Source organism: Ictidomys tridecemlineatus, chromosome 6 (assembly GCF_052094955.1).
Source record: "Ictidomys tridecemlineatus isolate mIctTri1 chromosome 6, mIctTri1.hap1, whole genome shotgun sequence".
NCBI lineage: Eukaryota > Metazoa > Chordata > Mammalia > Rodentia > Sciuridae > Ictidomys > Ictidomys tridecemlineatus.
In genome coordinates this window covers 12,858,598-12,875,166 of record NC_135482.1, presented here as the reverse complement: position 1 = coordinate 12,875,166, position 16,569 = coordinate 12,858,598, and the positions used below count along the sequence as shown (strand labels likewise).

Here is a 16,569-nt window from a genome sequence, read left to right as displayed (position 1 = left end):
AGGCAGAGGGTGTGGGTGGGAAGGGACAGGGAGTCAGTCGGGTGGCTGAGAAGGGGGAGGGGGAGGGGGGCAGGTCCTGACCATGGGGCCGTGTGGCCTGGGCCCGGGTCTGCGGGGAAGCGTGGGAGGCTGTAGCAGAAGGCATGACAGGACCAAGGCAGAGCTTTAAAAACCCCCATCCAGGCCGCCCCTGGCTGTGTGGCCCGCAGAGGCCACTGTGTAAGAGACAAGGGACAGGAAGAAGGTCAGAGGTTGCCAGGCCTGGGGAGGGGGGGCCTCGGCAGAGCTGTCACAGGAGACAGGAGACAGGACACAGAGAGTGACCCCTGGCGTGAATTAGGGCCTCGGGCGGTCACCATGGGCCAGCACAGGTGACCAGGGGCACGGGTCCTCGGTGGGGGGGAGGCCGGGCAGGGTGGGGCGGGGGATTTCTGGAAACTCCCGGCTTCCTGCTTGACTTTGCCTTGAACCTAAAAATGCTCCAGGATAGAAAGTCCATTCGTTAAAAAGAAACGAAACAAACAAAAAACCCCAGAGAACCTCTCCCTGGCCGCGGGGGCAGAGGAGTGGAGGACCCGTGGGCCTGGCCTGGCCTCCTGCGGGCTCCTCGGGCGGCAGCTCACAGCAGCCCCCAGAGCAGCTGGGGCCGAGGGGTCGGGGGACAGAGCCGCAGCGTGTGAGCAGGGCCTGGCGGGGAGCCCGGCCCAGGGCGGACGTTCAGCCCACACGGGCCGATGGGAACGAGCAGCCACAATGCAGCGGAGGGAGAAGGTGTCAGGGACACAGGGCTCTTTGTGCGGGATGTGAGCATCCCGGGGGTGCACTGTCGCTGCAGGCCTCCGTGTTTGGCCCGAGGCAGATAAAAATGCCAAACGTCTCACTGTTTCCTGGCAGGGGACAAGTGAGTGTCCCAGGTCCTCAGCTGCTGTTTCCTGCTTTGGGGACAATCAGCAGGAGATTGACTGAGTGTGGAGACCCCGCCCTCGGCCTGAGCGCTCCCTGGGGACCAGTGCGTCTCAGGGTGGGTCGCTGTTAGTGGTATTTCGGATTTGCATCTGGGGAAACTGAGGCACTCATCGGCCTGCCCAGAGTAAGTGACGAACAGACTTAAGACAGGACCAGGAGATGGATACAGAGCTACCCGGGAGAGAGGAGGAGAGAGCACAGTCGGTCAGAAGGACGGAGCCTGGGGCAGGTGGGTCGTGACAAGGGACAGGGTCAGGAGGGAGGCGCCGGTCAGCCGTGGAGAGCGGGGCCTGGGACGCGCCGGCCTGGGTGAAATCTTGCCTCCTCTGCTTTTTGGGTGACTTGGGCAAGTTACTTAGCTACTCTGTGACCCACTTTCCTCATCTGTATCGCAGGGATTGTGACAGGCCCAGTGACGTGGAATTGTTTTGGGGACTGAGTGAGAAAATGCCTGAACTCACTGGCGGGTCCCGTCATGTGGTGATTTTTCCGGGCTCAGTATGTTTCCAGACAGGGAAGGCCGCGGGAGTTTCTAAACGTGCACGGAGCCTCCAGCGAGGCGTGGGACTTAGGTGCACCACTGACCGCCACTTACCGAGCACGTGACCCTGCCGGGTGCTCAGCTGGTGGCGGCAAGGATGAAAGGAACTGGACCCCTGCCCTCAGGGCTGTCCCTGTCATGTGGGAAAGGTGGGATCAAATGGAAAGGGTGGGAAGAGAAGGAAGGAGAGCGAGAAAGGAAGAAAGAAAGTCTATGGGAATCAGTGATTCATTCAGCCAAAATGGTACCAGCCCCACTCCAGGCACTGGGGCAGGAAATAGCTATGGCAACACCAGCAGAATGGTCTCCCAGGTTGAAGGAAGAGCACATGCAAAGGCCCTGTGGGGGAAATATACTTGACTTTGTAAAGAATGGCAGAACCCAGCACCCAGGGGCCACAGGAGGAGGCGAGGAGAAGCAGAAGCCTGTGCCCCCAGGGCCCTGCAGAACACTACGCCCGGGGCACTCCACTCTGAGGGGGTGGCAGCCCCCAGAGGGCTTAAACGTGCCCCTGGCATGTGAGTGAGTTCTAGAGCAGTCTGTGGGCCCTGTAGGAAGGGCGGAGTGAAGGGGAGGTGGATAAACACGACTTTAAATTCTTTGCCACTCCTTCCATTAAGAGGTAGGGGTCTCCTGAAATTCGCCCTGTTCCCATCTTTGCCCGCTAGACTGTGCCGGAAGTGACACGGCGTAACTTCTGATACTGGCCCTTAAGATACCTGCAGCCTCTGCCTCTCCTGTAACTCATCGTCTCAGAAACCAGCGGCCAGCACAGAAGCCCGATGGCCTGGTGACCACGTGGGGTGAAGAAGCCGCACAGCGACACAGAGAAAGACAGGGCTATGGAGGAGCCCAGGGCACCAGACGGAGTGCTCGGACCTCCTGGCCCAGGCTCACCACCAGCCACTCATGAATCACTCTGGGCTAAAACGATGGAGACGGAAGAACGGCCCGCCAAGCCTCGCCCCAATTCCAGACCCACAGACTGAGAGCAAGCAAACAAACAAAAAATGGCTTCGGGTTTAGACCACTGAGATGTGGGGTCGTTTGTTACACAGCAGTTACTAACTGAGACAAAGGGCAAGGGCAGAGGCGAACCAGTGGGGTGGTGCTGCGGAAATCCAGGTGGGAGAGAGGTAGAGAACCCAGGGCTGAGGGCACTGCAGATACGACAAGCCCTGCAGAAGGTAAGTGGCCACATTCCAGAGATCCAAGAAAGGCCAAAGGCTACAGAAATACTGCTTATTAGCAAAATGGAGACACGTCCCAGGAAAAATGCCATCTTAATAGAACACCTCTTCTCTATTCCGTTCTGTTCTATAGAACACTTGTTATTTATTATCTATCAAGCACATCCCAACATGTCACCTCGTGGCTCTGTCCACCGGTCTGTGGAGTGGGTGAGCACTGCCATCCCTACTTTACAAATGAGGAAACTGGCTCAGAAAGGACCCAGTGAGTGGTCTAAAGCCCCAGGGCACGTGGTCGAGGGAGACTTTGAACCTTTAACTCTTCTGGGTGAGTAGATTCCTTGTTGGGACACTTCCATTGCTAGATTGCCACATTTATTTTGATTTTTGATACCAGGGATGGAACCCAGGGGTGCTTTACCACTGAGCCACATCCTGGATCTTTTTATTCTCCATTTTGAGACACGGTCTCGTGAGGTCACTCCGGGCCTCTCTAGGTTGCCGAGCCTGGTTTTGAACTTGTGATCCTCCTGCCTCAGCCTCCCGAGCAGCTGCATTCAAGCGTGCACCACCATGCCTGGCCGCACATTTATTCTAAACTAATGCGACAAAGAAAGCAGCATCTCATTCTGTGATCTGCCTGCGGTTCCTCTCCATAGGCTGGCGGGCCATGGCTTTTAAAGTGGGGGTCCTTGGATGCCCAGGATGGGAATCCCAGAGCCCGACAGCATGTGGACTCCTGGGTCTCACCCAGGGACCGTGTCTTTCCGGGAATGAGGCCTAAGCATCTGCGTTTTTTAAAAGTAGGACCAGGGCTTCGTGATTTAGTCAAGGTACAGATGGGTTTAAAAGTCACTGAAGTTGTGGCTCAGCAGGAGCCCGGGAAACAGTGGATCATGATCAAATGAAGACAAAGGCGGTGGAATATCACTCAGCATGAAAAGAGAATAAAACCATGGACTTTGCAGGTGGATGGATGGAGCTGGAGAATATCATGCTGAGTGAAGTCAGCCAGTCCCCCAAAACCCAAGGCCGCAAAGGGGAGGGAGGGTGCATGGGGGCAGGAGAGATGGTGGAATGAGGTGGACAGCATCACCCTAGGTACATGTGTGACTGCCCCTAGGTGGGACACTACATCGGGTACGACCAGAGAAATGTAAAGTTGTGCTGCAGTTGTGTACGATGAATCCAGACACATCCTAGACGCCTAATTAGAATAAATAATCAGAAAATATTTAGAGAGAAGAATTTAAAAATCTCTCAAAAATATTGAAAGATCAAAACTTCTGTTATCTTCCGCAATCATACCTAAAATAAGGTGCATAATGGGTGATCTATTTTTTCCTAATACATAGTGAAATAAATAAATTTAATAAAAAATAATAATGAAGAAGGTCTCTGAGCAGCTCAGCCAAGGGCACGTGGGTCACCCAGCCCTGATCTGGGTTCCTCTGCTCCATCCCGCCTGCCGAGGGACCCCAGGGGTCTTTCCCTCTGTCTCCCCCGCCCATGAGGGTTACCCCAGTTCCTGCAAGACAGAGGGGTGGGGACCTGTAGGAGGTGAGTTGTCACTAGGCCACACAGCCAGCCAGCCCGAGTCGGCAGCGGGACCCAGGGCCGCCTGCCACCGAGGCTCCTGTGTAGTCCAGCGGGAGGCTGTGCCAGCGGGGTCAGAGGTCAGTGTGCTGGAAGTCATGGCCGGATCTGGGCCCCTCCTCCACTGCCTTCGCTGCGTGACCTCAGGAGATGGTCCCTTGCTGCCGTCACGGGGCACAAAACCACCTGCTCTGGGAAGCGCCCGGTAGCCAGGAGCCTTTTAGTACAAAGTGGCCACTTCTGAGCGAGAAGAGGCCCAGAAGCCAAGGCCAGAAGGGTGACGGGACCTACTGTCCCAGGGCTGGGGACATTCTGGCTATGGCCACGGCATTGGGAGGGTGGGTAGTGTGGGCAGGGTCGGGGCTCACTCAGGTCTATCCATCCCTGATTTCTGGGCATCAGGAGCCAGTTCCCCCCACCGACCCGCGGCTGCTCCCTCCCCAGGGCAGTTGGCAGACCGGCCGCTGACTGCTGGGCAGCGGAGCCTGGCACTTCTCTCGGGGCGGACACTGTCCCTCTCTTGTACTGCTCTCTTCCCGTTCCCACGCCCCACCTCAGCCAGTCCCCAGGGATCCTGCTGCGGGCAGGGCACAGAAAGGATCAGGACATGTCCCTCCAAGAGTGCTGGGCCCTGCCCTGGCCTGGGGACCCAGACCCTGCCCCCTCCTGGGGACGGAGGGCGGGGGCCGGCATGCTCTTGGGAAGTCTGTGCCGGGTTCAAGCCACCGCCTGAGGTCTCTCGGCCTGAGTTCTCACTGTGCAGAGCGGGGGGACTTTTATTCGTGGGGACAGTCGGCCAGCTGTGAATGCCTTCCGCGAGGATCCAGGCATCGTGCCAGGGGCTGGGGCTGCCATTCAGAAAAGCCGTCCTGAACTCGATCCCCAGGCGGGATCAACCCAGGGGAGACGGAGCGGAAGGGCTGGGCATCCCTCCTTCACTGAAGGGTGAGGTATCCAGGCCTCGGTAGGGGACAGACACCAGAGAATACCATGGGGACGCAGCAGGCTCCTGTCTACGGATGCTCATCCCAGAAAACAGTGCAGTGGACGAGATTCCCGGCGGCTCTGCGCACGATCGTCTCGGTCTCCGTTACATCCCCACCCTCCGGCGTGGCCCAACCCCGTGGACCTAGCCACGCTCATTTCAGGCAGCGATAAAAACTTGAGGGAGACACATCCTTGCAGCAGGAGAGCGGGTGGCATGGTCTGGCAAGGTCCCTCTGAGGGGGGACATTTGAGAGGAGGCCAGAGGTGAGGTGCCCCACCTGCAGGAGCATTTCAGGGAGAACCAGAAGCAGAGACCCTGCGCCCGACACGGTTCCGTGCACTTTAGACACGCCACGTCTGCAGGCAGAAGGACCCGGAGCCCCATCACAGACGGGAAGCCAAGAGCAGAAACAGGGAGGGACGGATCTCAGGTGGCACAGCTCGGGCCCCACCCAGGGGCCTGCTCCACTTCTGCAGGTGGGCTCTGGGCCACGAAGCCGTGCCACCTACCTGGACAGGCCCTAGATGCTTTGTGAGCACGGAAGAGGGGCCCTGGACTCCCCCTTAGGGCAGAGAGGCAGAGAAGGAGCCGTGGAAGGACAACCTCAAGGTACCCAAGGACTGTGGGAGGCCAGGGAGCTGGTCTTTCCTCTTTTCCCTCCTCCAGCCCCCAAGCTGCCCCTCACCCGAGTGCAGGGACGCTCACGGGCAAGAGGCATGCTTCTTCTGCTCTGCTCTCTCTGCCTCTACGGAAGCCTCCTCTTCCAGGAAGCCTTCCCTGCTTGACCCACCTCAAATACCAGCCGCGCCCTATCTCCTCTCTTCCTCTCCCATTTCTCACGACCTGCCAACCCGCCTCTGGAACCCATGTCTGTTTTCTGCCACTTCAGTGTCCATTCCACAGGGTCCACGGTCTGTTTCCTCCTCAGCTGGGTCCTCTGGGCCCGGAGCATGGTTAAGGAGTGAAGGGAAGGGAGAAGGAGAGGCTGGGTGGGCGTGGACCCCTTCAAGAGGCAGGGGGGGACATTTGCCAGGCCCTGCCTGGCACCCGGAATGTGCTCAATAAATACTTGTTGAATGAATGACTATCTGGAATTCGAAATTCAAAGTTGCCCAGGGCAAGGATGTGTGCAATCGAGAGTGAGGAGTGTTATTTATGAAAAGAATAGACAAGTCCCTCCCTCCCCCGGACCCTGGGCCACGATCTGTCCATCTGTCCAGTGGCCACTCCCAGGAAACGCTTCAGGGGCTTTTCCGACTCTGGGTCTCTAGGATTTGGTAGAACATGCCCTCTTCCGGGACAAGCCCACGCCTCCACCTCTTGGCTGGAACATCGCCCCTTTAAACCCTCGGCCAGGGCAGGAGGGGCAGACCTGGGAGTGTCCAATGCCGTCACTTCTGCAGTCTCCTCCAGCTCCGCCTCCCCCTCCTCCAGACTCTCTGCTCTCTGGGGTCTGACCTTCTAATGAGCGGATTCCCATGATCAGTCTCGGCCGGTTTGAACGGGTGCCTGCAATTTAGTGTTGCCCAATGCTGGAGACCCAGCGCCTGGCTTGTGTAATTAGATTGGGGCCTCATTAACGTCTGCCTCCCGGAGGGATTTCATCCTGAGCTCCTCCCGTCCTGTGCTCTAAGCCCATCTGTGTGGACATGGCTCCCCCCACCACCTCCCCTGTTTTTTAAATCACTCTGTTTGGAGCCAGGCTTGAGCTTGGGCCCAGAAAGGCTGCAGCTGCCCACAGAGCACGGATTTCAACACCCCCTGGGATGGCCTCTGTTCTTTCCCAAGAACCTGGCTGTCTGGCTGGCCTTTGGGCACCTCGAGTTGGCTAGCTGTGGCTCACAGGTTGCACAGAGAGTGGAGCTGGGAGGGCCGTCCATGCCATGGCTGCAAGTTCTGCTGATTTCACCGACTTGTGCGTACCGCTGGGTCATTGCAAAGCCCTCCCAGAATCCTCCCTGGTGAGAGGGGCTTGCAGACCTGTTCACTGAGATCCCTTACGTCATTCTCCTTTGGCGCCCCCCTGACCCCACTCCATTCTCTCCCTCTCTGCCCTGTTCTGGGTCCCAGGAGGCGATCCCCGTGGGCGGCATAACCCAGCTCTCCTGCCCACCCGCTCTGCCTGGCCTTGGCCTCCACAGGAGACTGCAGGTCAGAGGGAGGGAAGGGTCACACGTTCCTTCCTAGGTCCCACCTGCCCTGACGTTGGAGGTATCTGGGCTTCCGCAGAGCAGCTCTCCTGCTCTTGTGGAGGTCAAACCTTCCAGATCAGCCTGTTACACGTCGGGGAATCCCTTATCGCACGTGCCGGAAGCGTCTGGCATTCTACGTATTTTTGGATTTTGAAACATTTGCATAGACATATTGAGAGATCTTGGGGACAGGACCCAATTCTAAATACAAAATTCATTGATGCTTCATAGACACATTAGACACACAGCCCGAAAGTCATTTCAAACACTAGTTTTTTTGTTTTTTTTTTTTTGTTTTTTTTTTGTAATTTTGTGCAAGAAACAGTTTCATGCTGGGGGATTCTCCACTTGCAGGGTCGCATGGGCGCTCTAGAAATTCTGAATTTGGAAGCGGTTGGTTCGGGTTTTCTGAGTCTGGATGCCAGACCTGCGATTCTCTCTCCCTCTTGTGCCTTCAGCCCCAGGGGTGATAACGGTCTCCTGCTGTCGGCAGGTTCTGAGCGCCTCCTTTTCCCTCGGCCCCCCACATCCTTCAGTAAGTACCTCCTTGAAGTCTCCTTTCTTAAGCCATTTGGGGGTGACCTCTGCCTCCCTCCTGGCTCCTGTCTGACACAATTCCTTGTTACTGGAAATGGGGTTGGGGACGTGGTCGGTCCTTAACTTGTGGACCGAGCAGGCTCTTCACATTCAGCGTCTGGCGCAGCCCTTGCAAAAATGGTGCACAATGAGATTTTTTTTTCTGGATAAACGAGTGAGAGTGACAGGTTTCTAAGTGAAGCAGCACACCCCTGCCGCGTCCTGGGTGACCTCCAGCGGTGCTCCACCCTCTGCAAAGATTATGCCCAGGTTGGATCTGGAATGTTCCTCAAAGGCCCACGTGTCAAACACTCGGTCCCCAGTCCCTGGCACTGCCGGAGTGGTGGGACCTTCCTGGGTGGGGTCCAGTAGAAGGAAGTTAGGTCACTGGGGGCGTGTCCCTGAAGGAGACTGGGACCACCGTCCCTCTTTCTCCTTTTGCTTTCTTGCCACCATGAGGTGAACGGGCCTCCTCCACCACAGCCTCCTGCCACGCCGCACTGTGCCCCCGAAGGCCCAGAGCAAAAGGGGCAAGAGATCCTGGACTCGGGAACCAAAACTAACCTTTCCTTCTTCTAAGGTGGTTGAGGGTGGGCATTGTGTCACAGTGACGGAAAGCTGACTGACAGCGTCTCCCCCCCTGCTACATTTTGTACAGAGACGCAGGGTCCATCATGCCAGCCTGGTGTGGGAGCAACAGGACCAGATGACATGAGGCAGACAGAGGGAGAGGCAAGGAGTTAAAGACACCTGAAAATTCACTTGGGACCCCATCAGGTTCAGACCCGATGCTGCCACTTTGTAAAAGTGTGCCTTGGTGCCAGCCATTTAATGATCCCCAGTATAACTCGGTAGTTGGGACTCAGTTTCTGCCTCTGCATAACGGGACTCTAGTAATAATTATTAGCCCTTAATTTAGTGATGACCCTTGTCCAGAAGCTGTTGCGAACCCCTCATGTACACATCTCGTCTCACACTCACTCCGGCCCTCCGAGGAGGAGCTATCAGCATTCACATTAGTAGTAAGAATCCCAGATCGGGCACTGTCACCGCCGCACGGCTGCTCTCCCAGTGGCGGATCTAAGAGGACCACCCAGACTCAGCTCTCACCACTGGGCCGTACTGCTTACTCTGCTGTTAGACCATCTTGTGAGGATGCGATAAGATCATGCTTCACATAAACACTGAGCTCAGACCTGGTGTACAGAGGCCAATAATGAGTGGCAATTAGCTCTTCCGTCTTCCCCGCTCAGAGTCAGAGACCTGGATTCTCCCAATGGTTGCCGCATTGCACCCTGCCTTCGGCTCCTATGGGGAACTTTTGCCCTTTATGGAGCCCTGGCTGTGACACTCTGCCCGGATACAGAGGCAGTGCTGCCCCAGGCTGCCACCCACAGGCTCTGGCCAGACTTGGACCCCGCTGTCCCACCGGCTGGACACCTGGGCTCCACGACCCTGCCGCGGTGGTCAATCTCCTTATCTCTAAACTGGGGGTGTTGAAAGGAGAAATGACTTAATATATGTTAAGTGCTTGGAATGGAGCCTAGCACGGAGGGAACGCTGTAACAATGTTTGCTAAATAAATAAAAGTCATGAATTTTGTAGGTTCTATCCAAGCTGGCTTCAGCTAAAAGGGATTTTATTTTTTTTTTTGGCTCAAGTTTTGGGGATGAGTGAGATCCCAAGATCCAGAGCCTCGAGCACCCCATCAGGTCCTAGGGTCTCTCTCGCAGCTCTTCCCTTTGGCTTGGCTTTACCCTGGGCAGGTCATTCCCTCAAGGGGAGACAGAGCCACCAGCAGCTCCGGGGGCCACCTCCCCGGCTCAGCTGTCCCAGCGGAACTCACGGGCCCCTCATCCCGCCGTTGCACCTGAAGTCTTCTGAGGGATCCTGTTGGCCTGGCTTGAGCCCCAAGGTGAGAGTCTATCAGACTGAGGCTGTCACCTGTCACCAGCTGCACACACCACACAGACTGTGGCAGGGAGGGGCTGGCCCCCAGGGGACATCTCAGAGCGGCTTCCCAAAGTAGAAAGGCTGGACGCGGAAGAGAACCAGGAGCGCTCTGCTCTACCCCCATCCTGGACTCCTGTATCAGGGTTCTCCAGAGAAACGGGGGGGGGGGGGCCCGGATATATGTGAGAGGAGATTTGTGATGGAGCCTGGTGCCTGGGTGATGGAGAGGAGCAGTCCTACCACCTGCCACCTGCAAGCTGGGGGCTCAGGGAAGCTGGGCCTGAGAACCAGGGGACGTGGGTGTGAGTGCTGGGGTGTCAAGACCAAGCAGCGGGAGCTCTGTGGTCCAAGGGCAGGAGAAAAAGATGCCTCAGGCCGGGAAGAGAGAGGTTTCCCTGTTTGGCTGGTGCCTGCCCGCGTGGGTGAGAGGGGACCATCTTTTGCGGCCTACTGATTCAAACTCGAACCGCTTCCAGAAACACCCTCCACGCCACGCTCCGAGACAGTGTGTTAGCAGCTCCCCGGGCCTTCCCCAGCTTAGTCAAGTGGATCGCGCTGTTTTCCTGGAAGGTTTTTCTCTTGGGCAAAACTGCAGAAGATCCAGGCCTGGCACATTTGGGAATGCTTTGGGGGCATTGTTGATAAAACACCAAAGTGTCTTAGGAAGAATATTGTGCAAGTGAAGACCGGGATCCACATTCCTATGTGGGAGAGCACAGCGAAGGCTGGCTAGGGCCCTGTGGGGCCCAGGAAGAGTCTACTGATTCCTCACCTGCAGGACACAGTGGGATCAGACTGGGGGCCCCCTGGTGTGCACGCAGGGTTTTAGAAGTCTGGTTTTCTGAACCTAGGGCTGCCAGCCTTCACAGCCCTAGCTACTCAAAGCGTGGCCTTCCACCCAGTGCATCAGAGAGCTCGTCCACGTCCGCATGGCTTAACTGGAGTCTGCAGGACCAGAAGCCTTCACCTCCCTGGGGGCTCATGGGGAGTTCAGATCTCAGGCTCTTCCTGAAGATCTGACGGACAGGAACCTGTATCATGTCATCGTCATCATCATCATCATCATCATCATCATCACTGTTATTATTATCTGCCCTTTAATAAGATCTCTAGGAGATTTGTCTGCACGTTAAAATTTGAGAAGCGCTGCCACATTTACAGTTCTCTAGGGCGCTTTAACAAAATGCTACAAACTTGACCGCTTAAAACAATTAATTCCCTCACGGGTCTGGGGGCCAGAGGTCCAGAATCAGAGCTTCCACAGACGTGGTTCCTTCCGAGGACCCTGAGGGAGACTGTGTTGCAGGACGGTCTCCTGCCCTCCGTGGCTGCAGGGGACCCTTGGCACCCCTTGGCTTCTAGATGGATCACGCCAGTCTCTGTCCCCATCGTGACTGGGCCCCCATTTTTCTCTCCTTGTAAGGACACCGTCCTACTGAACCAAGGACCCACTGTGTTCCAGCAGGACCTCATCCTAACTCATCACATCTGGAACGACCCTATTTCCGGATAAGGGCGCATTCTCAGGTACCAGGGGTTAGGACTTGAACCCATTATTTTTGGGGGGCACAGACACAATTCAACATGCAACAAACTACCTTCAAAGTCTGCCATTCTTAAATACTGGGAGACGAGCTGGTTAAGAAATATCTGGAATATCTCGGTAAATTCATTTTTGTGAACAATATGGAAGTTCAGAAAGGAGTCGGTGGGCCTGGAATAAGACGGTTTTTGTAAAGGGATCCTTGTGTCCAGACAGCACATCCCAGAAGCATCCTCACCTGGCCTCAGAGCAAGGTCACCACAGGAACAATCTGGGAATCTTTCCCATCTTGGCTGCCCAATTGGGGGAACTAATCTCACTCTCAGGGGTTCCACTGGGATTGGCCTGAAGTATTGCCTAGGCATCAAAATTCTGAACCAAGTCCCAGTGCTTCTAATCTGCAACCAAATTTGAAATCGAATGGGATAGATAGTCTCATTTCCTCTATATTCCAAAGAAGGAGACTCCCAATTATAGTACAAAATATCGAATATGAGCACATACAGATCACTAAATAGTATTTTTTACAGTTCTTGAGTGTGAGAAGAACAAGAATGTCTATATCTAGCATCATTCTCAAAAATATCCCTTGATGGTGGCCTTTGATTAGTTCTCCTGAAGTCTCATCAATTTTTAAGTCCTATTTAGCATACTTTTATTTGGTGCTGATGAACTCGATTATTATTTCTTCTCAGTAAATCAACCCCTTATCATGACATATTACTTTCTTTCCCCTAGTAATTCATTTCACCTGGAAGTCTATTTCCCCCAATATTCATGTAGCTGCATTAGCTAGCTTTCTTTTTGCCTAGTAGTTAAGTGAGGTATTTTCTCTGTTCTTTAACTTTCAAGTTTTCTGTAATCTTACATATTAAATTAATCCATTGTATAGAATGGAGTCAGATTTTTAAAAAAATTTCCATGGAAACCTCATTCTTTAATTTGATCATTTAGTTCATTTATATTTAATGTAATTATTAATGTACACTGGTGACCAAAATATTTTAAATACTCCTCTGCAGGGGTTGCAGTTCTCACAAGTGACCATGAGAGGGCGACTCCAGGAGATGCAGAGATACAAGCTTAGAAGAAACTTGGGGAATCAGGTATTTGCTTTCTGGGGTTCTCTACTGCCTTTGAGGACACGGCTCCCCTACAAGTTCTGGACAAGAAAGGAGCGAGGGTATGGAATTTGGAAACAGGACTATGGTAGATTAGGGGACACCGCTGTTCCATGGCTATGCCTGTTGGTGGAGTGAGGGCAGTGGAAGATACCCAGAGGAGAGACCATTTACCAGCTTATATAAAAAACTGACGTTTTAATAACTAGTCCTGCTGGATGAGAAGTTCAGAACATCATTCCTGCTGATAAGTTTGTGCCTAAGCCAACTCTCTTTTATTGCATTACATATTTGTAACATTTTTCTGTGTTGGTTTTGAAGCACTACATCCTATTTCTATTTCTAAATAATTACGCTAAAATGATGTCATGCGTCTTTAAATTTGCATCAAAGCCTATTATTAATCAACACATTGACGTTCTTCCCTGACAATAGAAGGGTCTCGGTAAACCTGAATTCCTTCCACCCTCCCGGTCTCCTTTAACTCAGTGTTGTGTATTTTAACCTTTCATGTTTCTCAGATTCATAAGATCTTCCTGTTATTGTCCTTTGGAAGCATGGTTTTTAAACATTTTCCACCTCTTCACATCCTCTTATAGTTCTATGCTACCCGAGGGTCATTTTCCTTTGGCCTGAAGCACATACTTTAGAGTGACCCTAGCGTGGGTCTCCTTTTGGTCTGTGAATGTTTGTATTTTGTCATTATTCATAAAAGACGTTTTCCTGAGGACAGAGTTAATTTCTTTAAACACACTGAAGGTAAGTTGACTGTGGCCTTCAGAAGTTCTCTGTCATACAATACAAGAAATATTTTTTCTGCTGACTACCATTAAGGTATTTTTCTCTATCTTTCCAAAGTTAGTTACATTGTTGTTCTAAAAGTACACACCATGAAATAGAATTCTTTTAAAAAATGTTAATGGTGCATTCTAATCATACCTCACCACGGGATTCACTTTGCCGATTTCGTACGTGCACATAACAGAACCTGACCCATCTCGTCTCCCACTGTCTGTGAGCTTCTGCTTGGGAAGTTTGGAATCTTTCTGAAAGAACCATTTCCTGGAAAGCTGCCTCTGTTCTATTCTTTTTCTGAGACTGTGATTAAACGGCGGTTTTATCTTTTCCTGGGATTTCGCCATCTCTTCTGCATTTCCAATCTTTTTCTCTTTGTGCCTGTTTCAGGATAATTTTTTTCAGCTGTGTTTAACACAACACACCAGTAATTTGGGTTATTATAGTCTTTTTTCATTTCTGGAAGTTCTGTTGGTTTCTTGTTAAACCGGTGGTCACTTTAATGCTCGCTCTTTCCAGCCGATATTTCCAAGCCCGATCAGATATTTTCTGCCTATCATCTATTTTTTTTTCTTTTATTAATCTGTGTCTGACAATCCAGTATCTGGTGTCTCTGAGGTTGCGTTTCTATGGTCCCTTGTTTCATTTCTTCTAATTCGTGGCACCCGTGCCTGGTTACCTTTGACTGTGTGCTGACTGTGGTATCAAGTCAAGGATGAAGGGGTCCTCCCCCCACCTAGGACTTGCTTTGACCTCTCGGTGTCTGCGATCACCATGAACCAACTTTAACTTCTGGAAGGTCCAGGCGATTCAAACTGCAGTTCAACTCACGATTACTTTGAGGGCTCATCTACTTATGATCCCTGCGTTCACTTTGAAGATGGGGTCCTTCGGGGTCTTAGCTTCTTGTGGGGAGGGTCTGTCATTACAGTCCATGCTACGGGTGGCCCTGGGTGTTGGTTTCCGTCTCCCTTTTCCTCCCTAGGCTGTCACATCTCGCTGAAAAATTGACTTGACTTAACAACTACACTCAGAAGACAGCTGATTTTATGAACTCATTTATCTCCCTGGGTTTCCATCGTTTTATCATTTCTTTTTGGTCATTCTTATTGTTGGGCCAGCCCCTTGAAGGGCTGTAAACTATAATTACTGAAAACTGGTTTTAAGTTGTTTTCAGTGGAAAAGTCGGTTCAAATAATCTAGCCCACCATTATTGGAAGTCTTTCTTGGCACCACAGTAGGTGCTCAATAAATGATGGAGAATGATCACAATTTCCCAAGCAAGCACCGCTCTTTGGGTTATTTGTAGAGGCTCTTTCCTACTCTTGGAACGCATTCCTCATTTCCCGATCCCCAGCCTGAGACACTCACGTCCTAACATTTGACGAGACCTGGAACAAATGCCACCTTCCCCCCAGAGTGTTCCCGGTCTCCCCGCTTCCCCGGATCTGATGCTGTGTCTTGCCTCCTCAAGCCCGCACACAACCTGGAAGGCGCCATCCTCTGGGGACTTCACTAGAGAGCACCGTATTTGTACACGGACTCATCTCTCCGGTGGATTTCGACTTCCTTGTCATTTCTGGCTTCTGAAGAATTCCCTCATTTCCTCTCCGTCTCGGCATACAGAACAAATAGACTTCTGGAAACTATTACGGCCAGTCCTGTTCAGACCTGGAGGAGACCTCTGAGCATTCCGTCTGCGGTGCTGCTGGAAGCAGGATCCAGTGCATCCCCAACACCCTTAAAGTGAAGGGGTTGGTCGCCCTCCCACCCCCGAGACTGGGCACACTCCAGCGGCCTCTGACTTGAGTGTGGCTGTCGCTGTGCTGCAGATGGGACCTGTGATTCAGAGACACTAAATATCTGACAGAACAGAGTCACAAAGCTGGAAACGGAACCCACGTCCTTCCACTCCCAGCCTGCAACTCAATCCTGGACCTCACGGACGCTCCCCAGTACTCTGTGCCATTAGTCATTTTTTTTTTTTTTTGGTCCCAAAAGCACCTCTTTGGACACAGACCTTCTGCATGGAAGAGGATGGTTGGTGGGGAGTCAGGTGGCGGCAGGAGGTAGAGTGGGCGATGGGAGGTGTCCCGTGTGCACCTGTCGGAAGGCTTTCCGTACCTCTGTCTTGCTTACCTCACGACTTTGGTCCCGTTTCTCACGACTTGCATGTCCACCATGCAGCCCCCCGTGACGTAGGCAGCCAGGTTCAGCTCCGAGAACTCTGCCTGAGGGAGAGAGCAAACAGAAGAGAACCCACTGAGTCCCGATGCTGCGCAGCTGCCCAGCGCCCTGGGGGTGGGGGGGGTATTGGTGGGAAATGCGTATTAAGCTCCAGCTCAGCCTTAGCAAAGCTGCCTCCAGCTTCACTTCTGAAAGATGAGGAAGCTGAGCTGCACAGTGTCCTGGTGACACACTCACGATCGATCACACAGCGAACCAAAGGCAGAATGGGACCCAAACCTGTGAGCCTCTGATTCAGAGACCCATGATTTCAACCACTATCATTTCTGCCTCCTCGAAGGGAGAAGAGGCCACTGAAGCTCTGGGACCAGGAAATGACCAAATGCTGTGAATGGGCCAGTTTTGGCTGGACTTCTTCTGGCTCATGCTGCACAGGGGTGCTGGGTCACAGATCCATGATAACTTATCTCTGGTCACAGAACCTTCCTCAAGTTATTTGCCTGCTGTCCCTTTCTTGGTAATGACCCTCTCACCTCCACCCACATGGCTCTGTGCCTGTGCACTGACATGCTGCCATTTTGGCCACGGTGGGTGGGTGGGCATCCGACCCAGGGTGGAGGAATCAGATGGTCCTCCCTGAGAACTTGAAAGTGCTGAGTGCTCCACACAGGTTCTTTCTAGGTGGTTGTCTCTTTACTGTGCAAACCTGGGTGCTATTTAAGACCATGTTTCCTGCTGGCTGCAAACGGAGAACAATAGGAAACCACAATGGAGTGTGGAAGAAAAGAGAGAGAGAGAGAGAGAGAGAGAGAGAGAGAGAGAGAGAGAGAGAGAGAGAGAGAGAGAGAGAGATCACTGTCACCAAGATAGGGAGAAAGACGCAGGGGCAGGAGATGGGGAATCCTGTTGACCTTCATGGAC

General features: G+C 53.1%; 1 protein-coding gene across 1 annotated transcript in view; it reads right to left on the bottom strand.

The window, feature by feature from the left end:
• The window catches only part of Syn3 (synapsin III), a 424,399-nt gene that overhangs the window by 303,290 nt on the left and 104,540 nt on the right, over window positions 1-16,569 (bottom strand). The window contains exon 4 of the mRNA XM_078052454.1: window positions 15,601-15,692. Within this exon, the coding sequence (XP_077908580.1) occupies window positions 15,601-15,692 (92 nt within the window). The remainder of the gene's footprint in view (window positions 1-15,600; window positions 15,693-16,569) is intronic.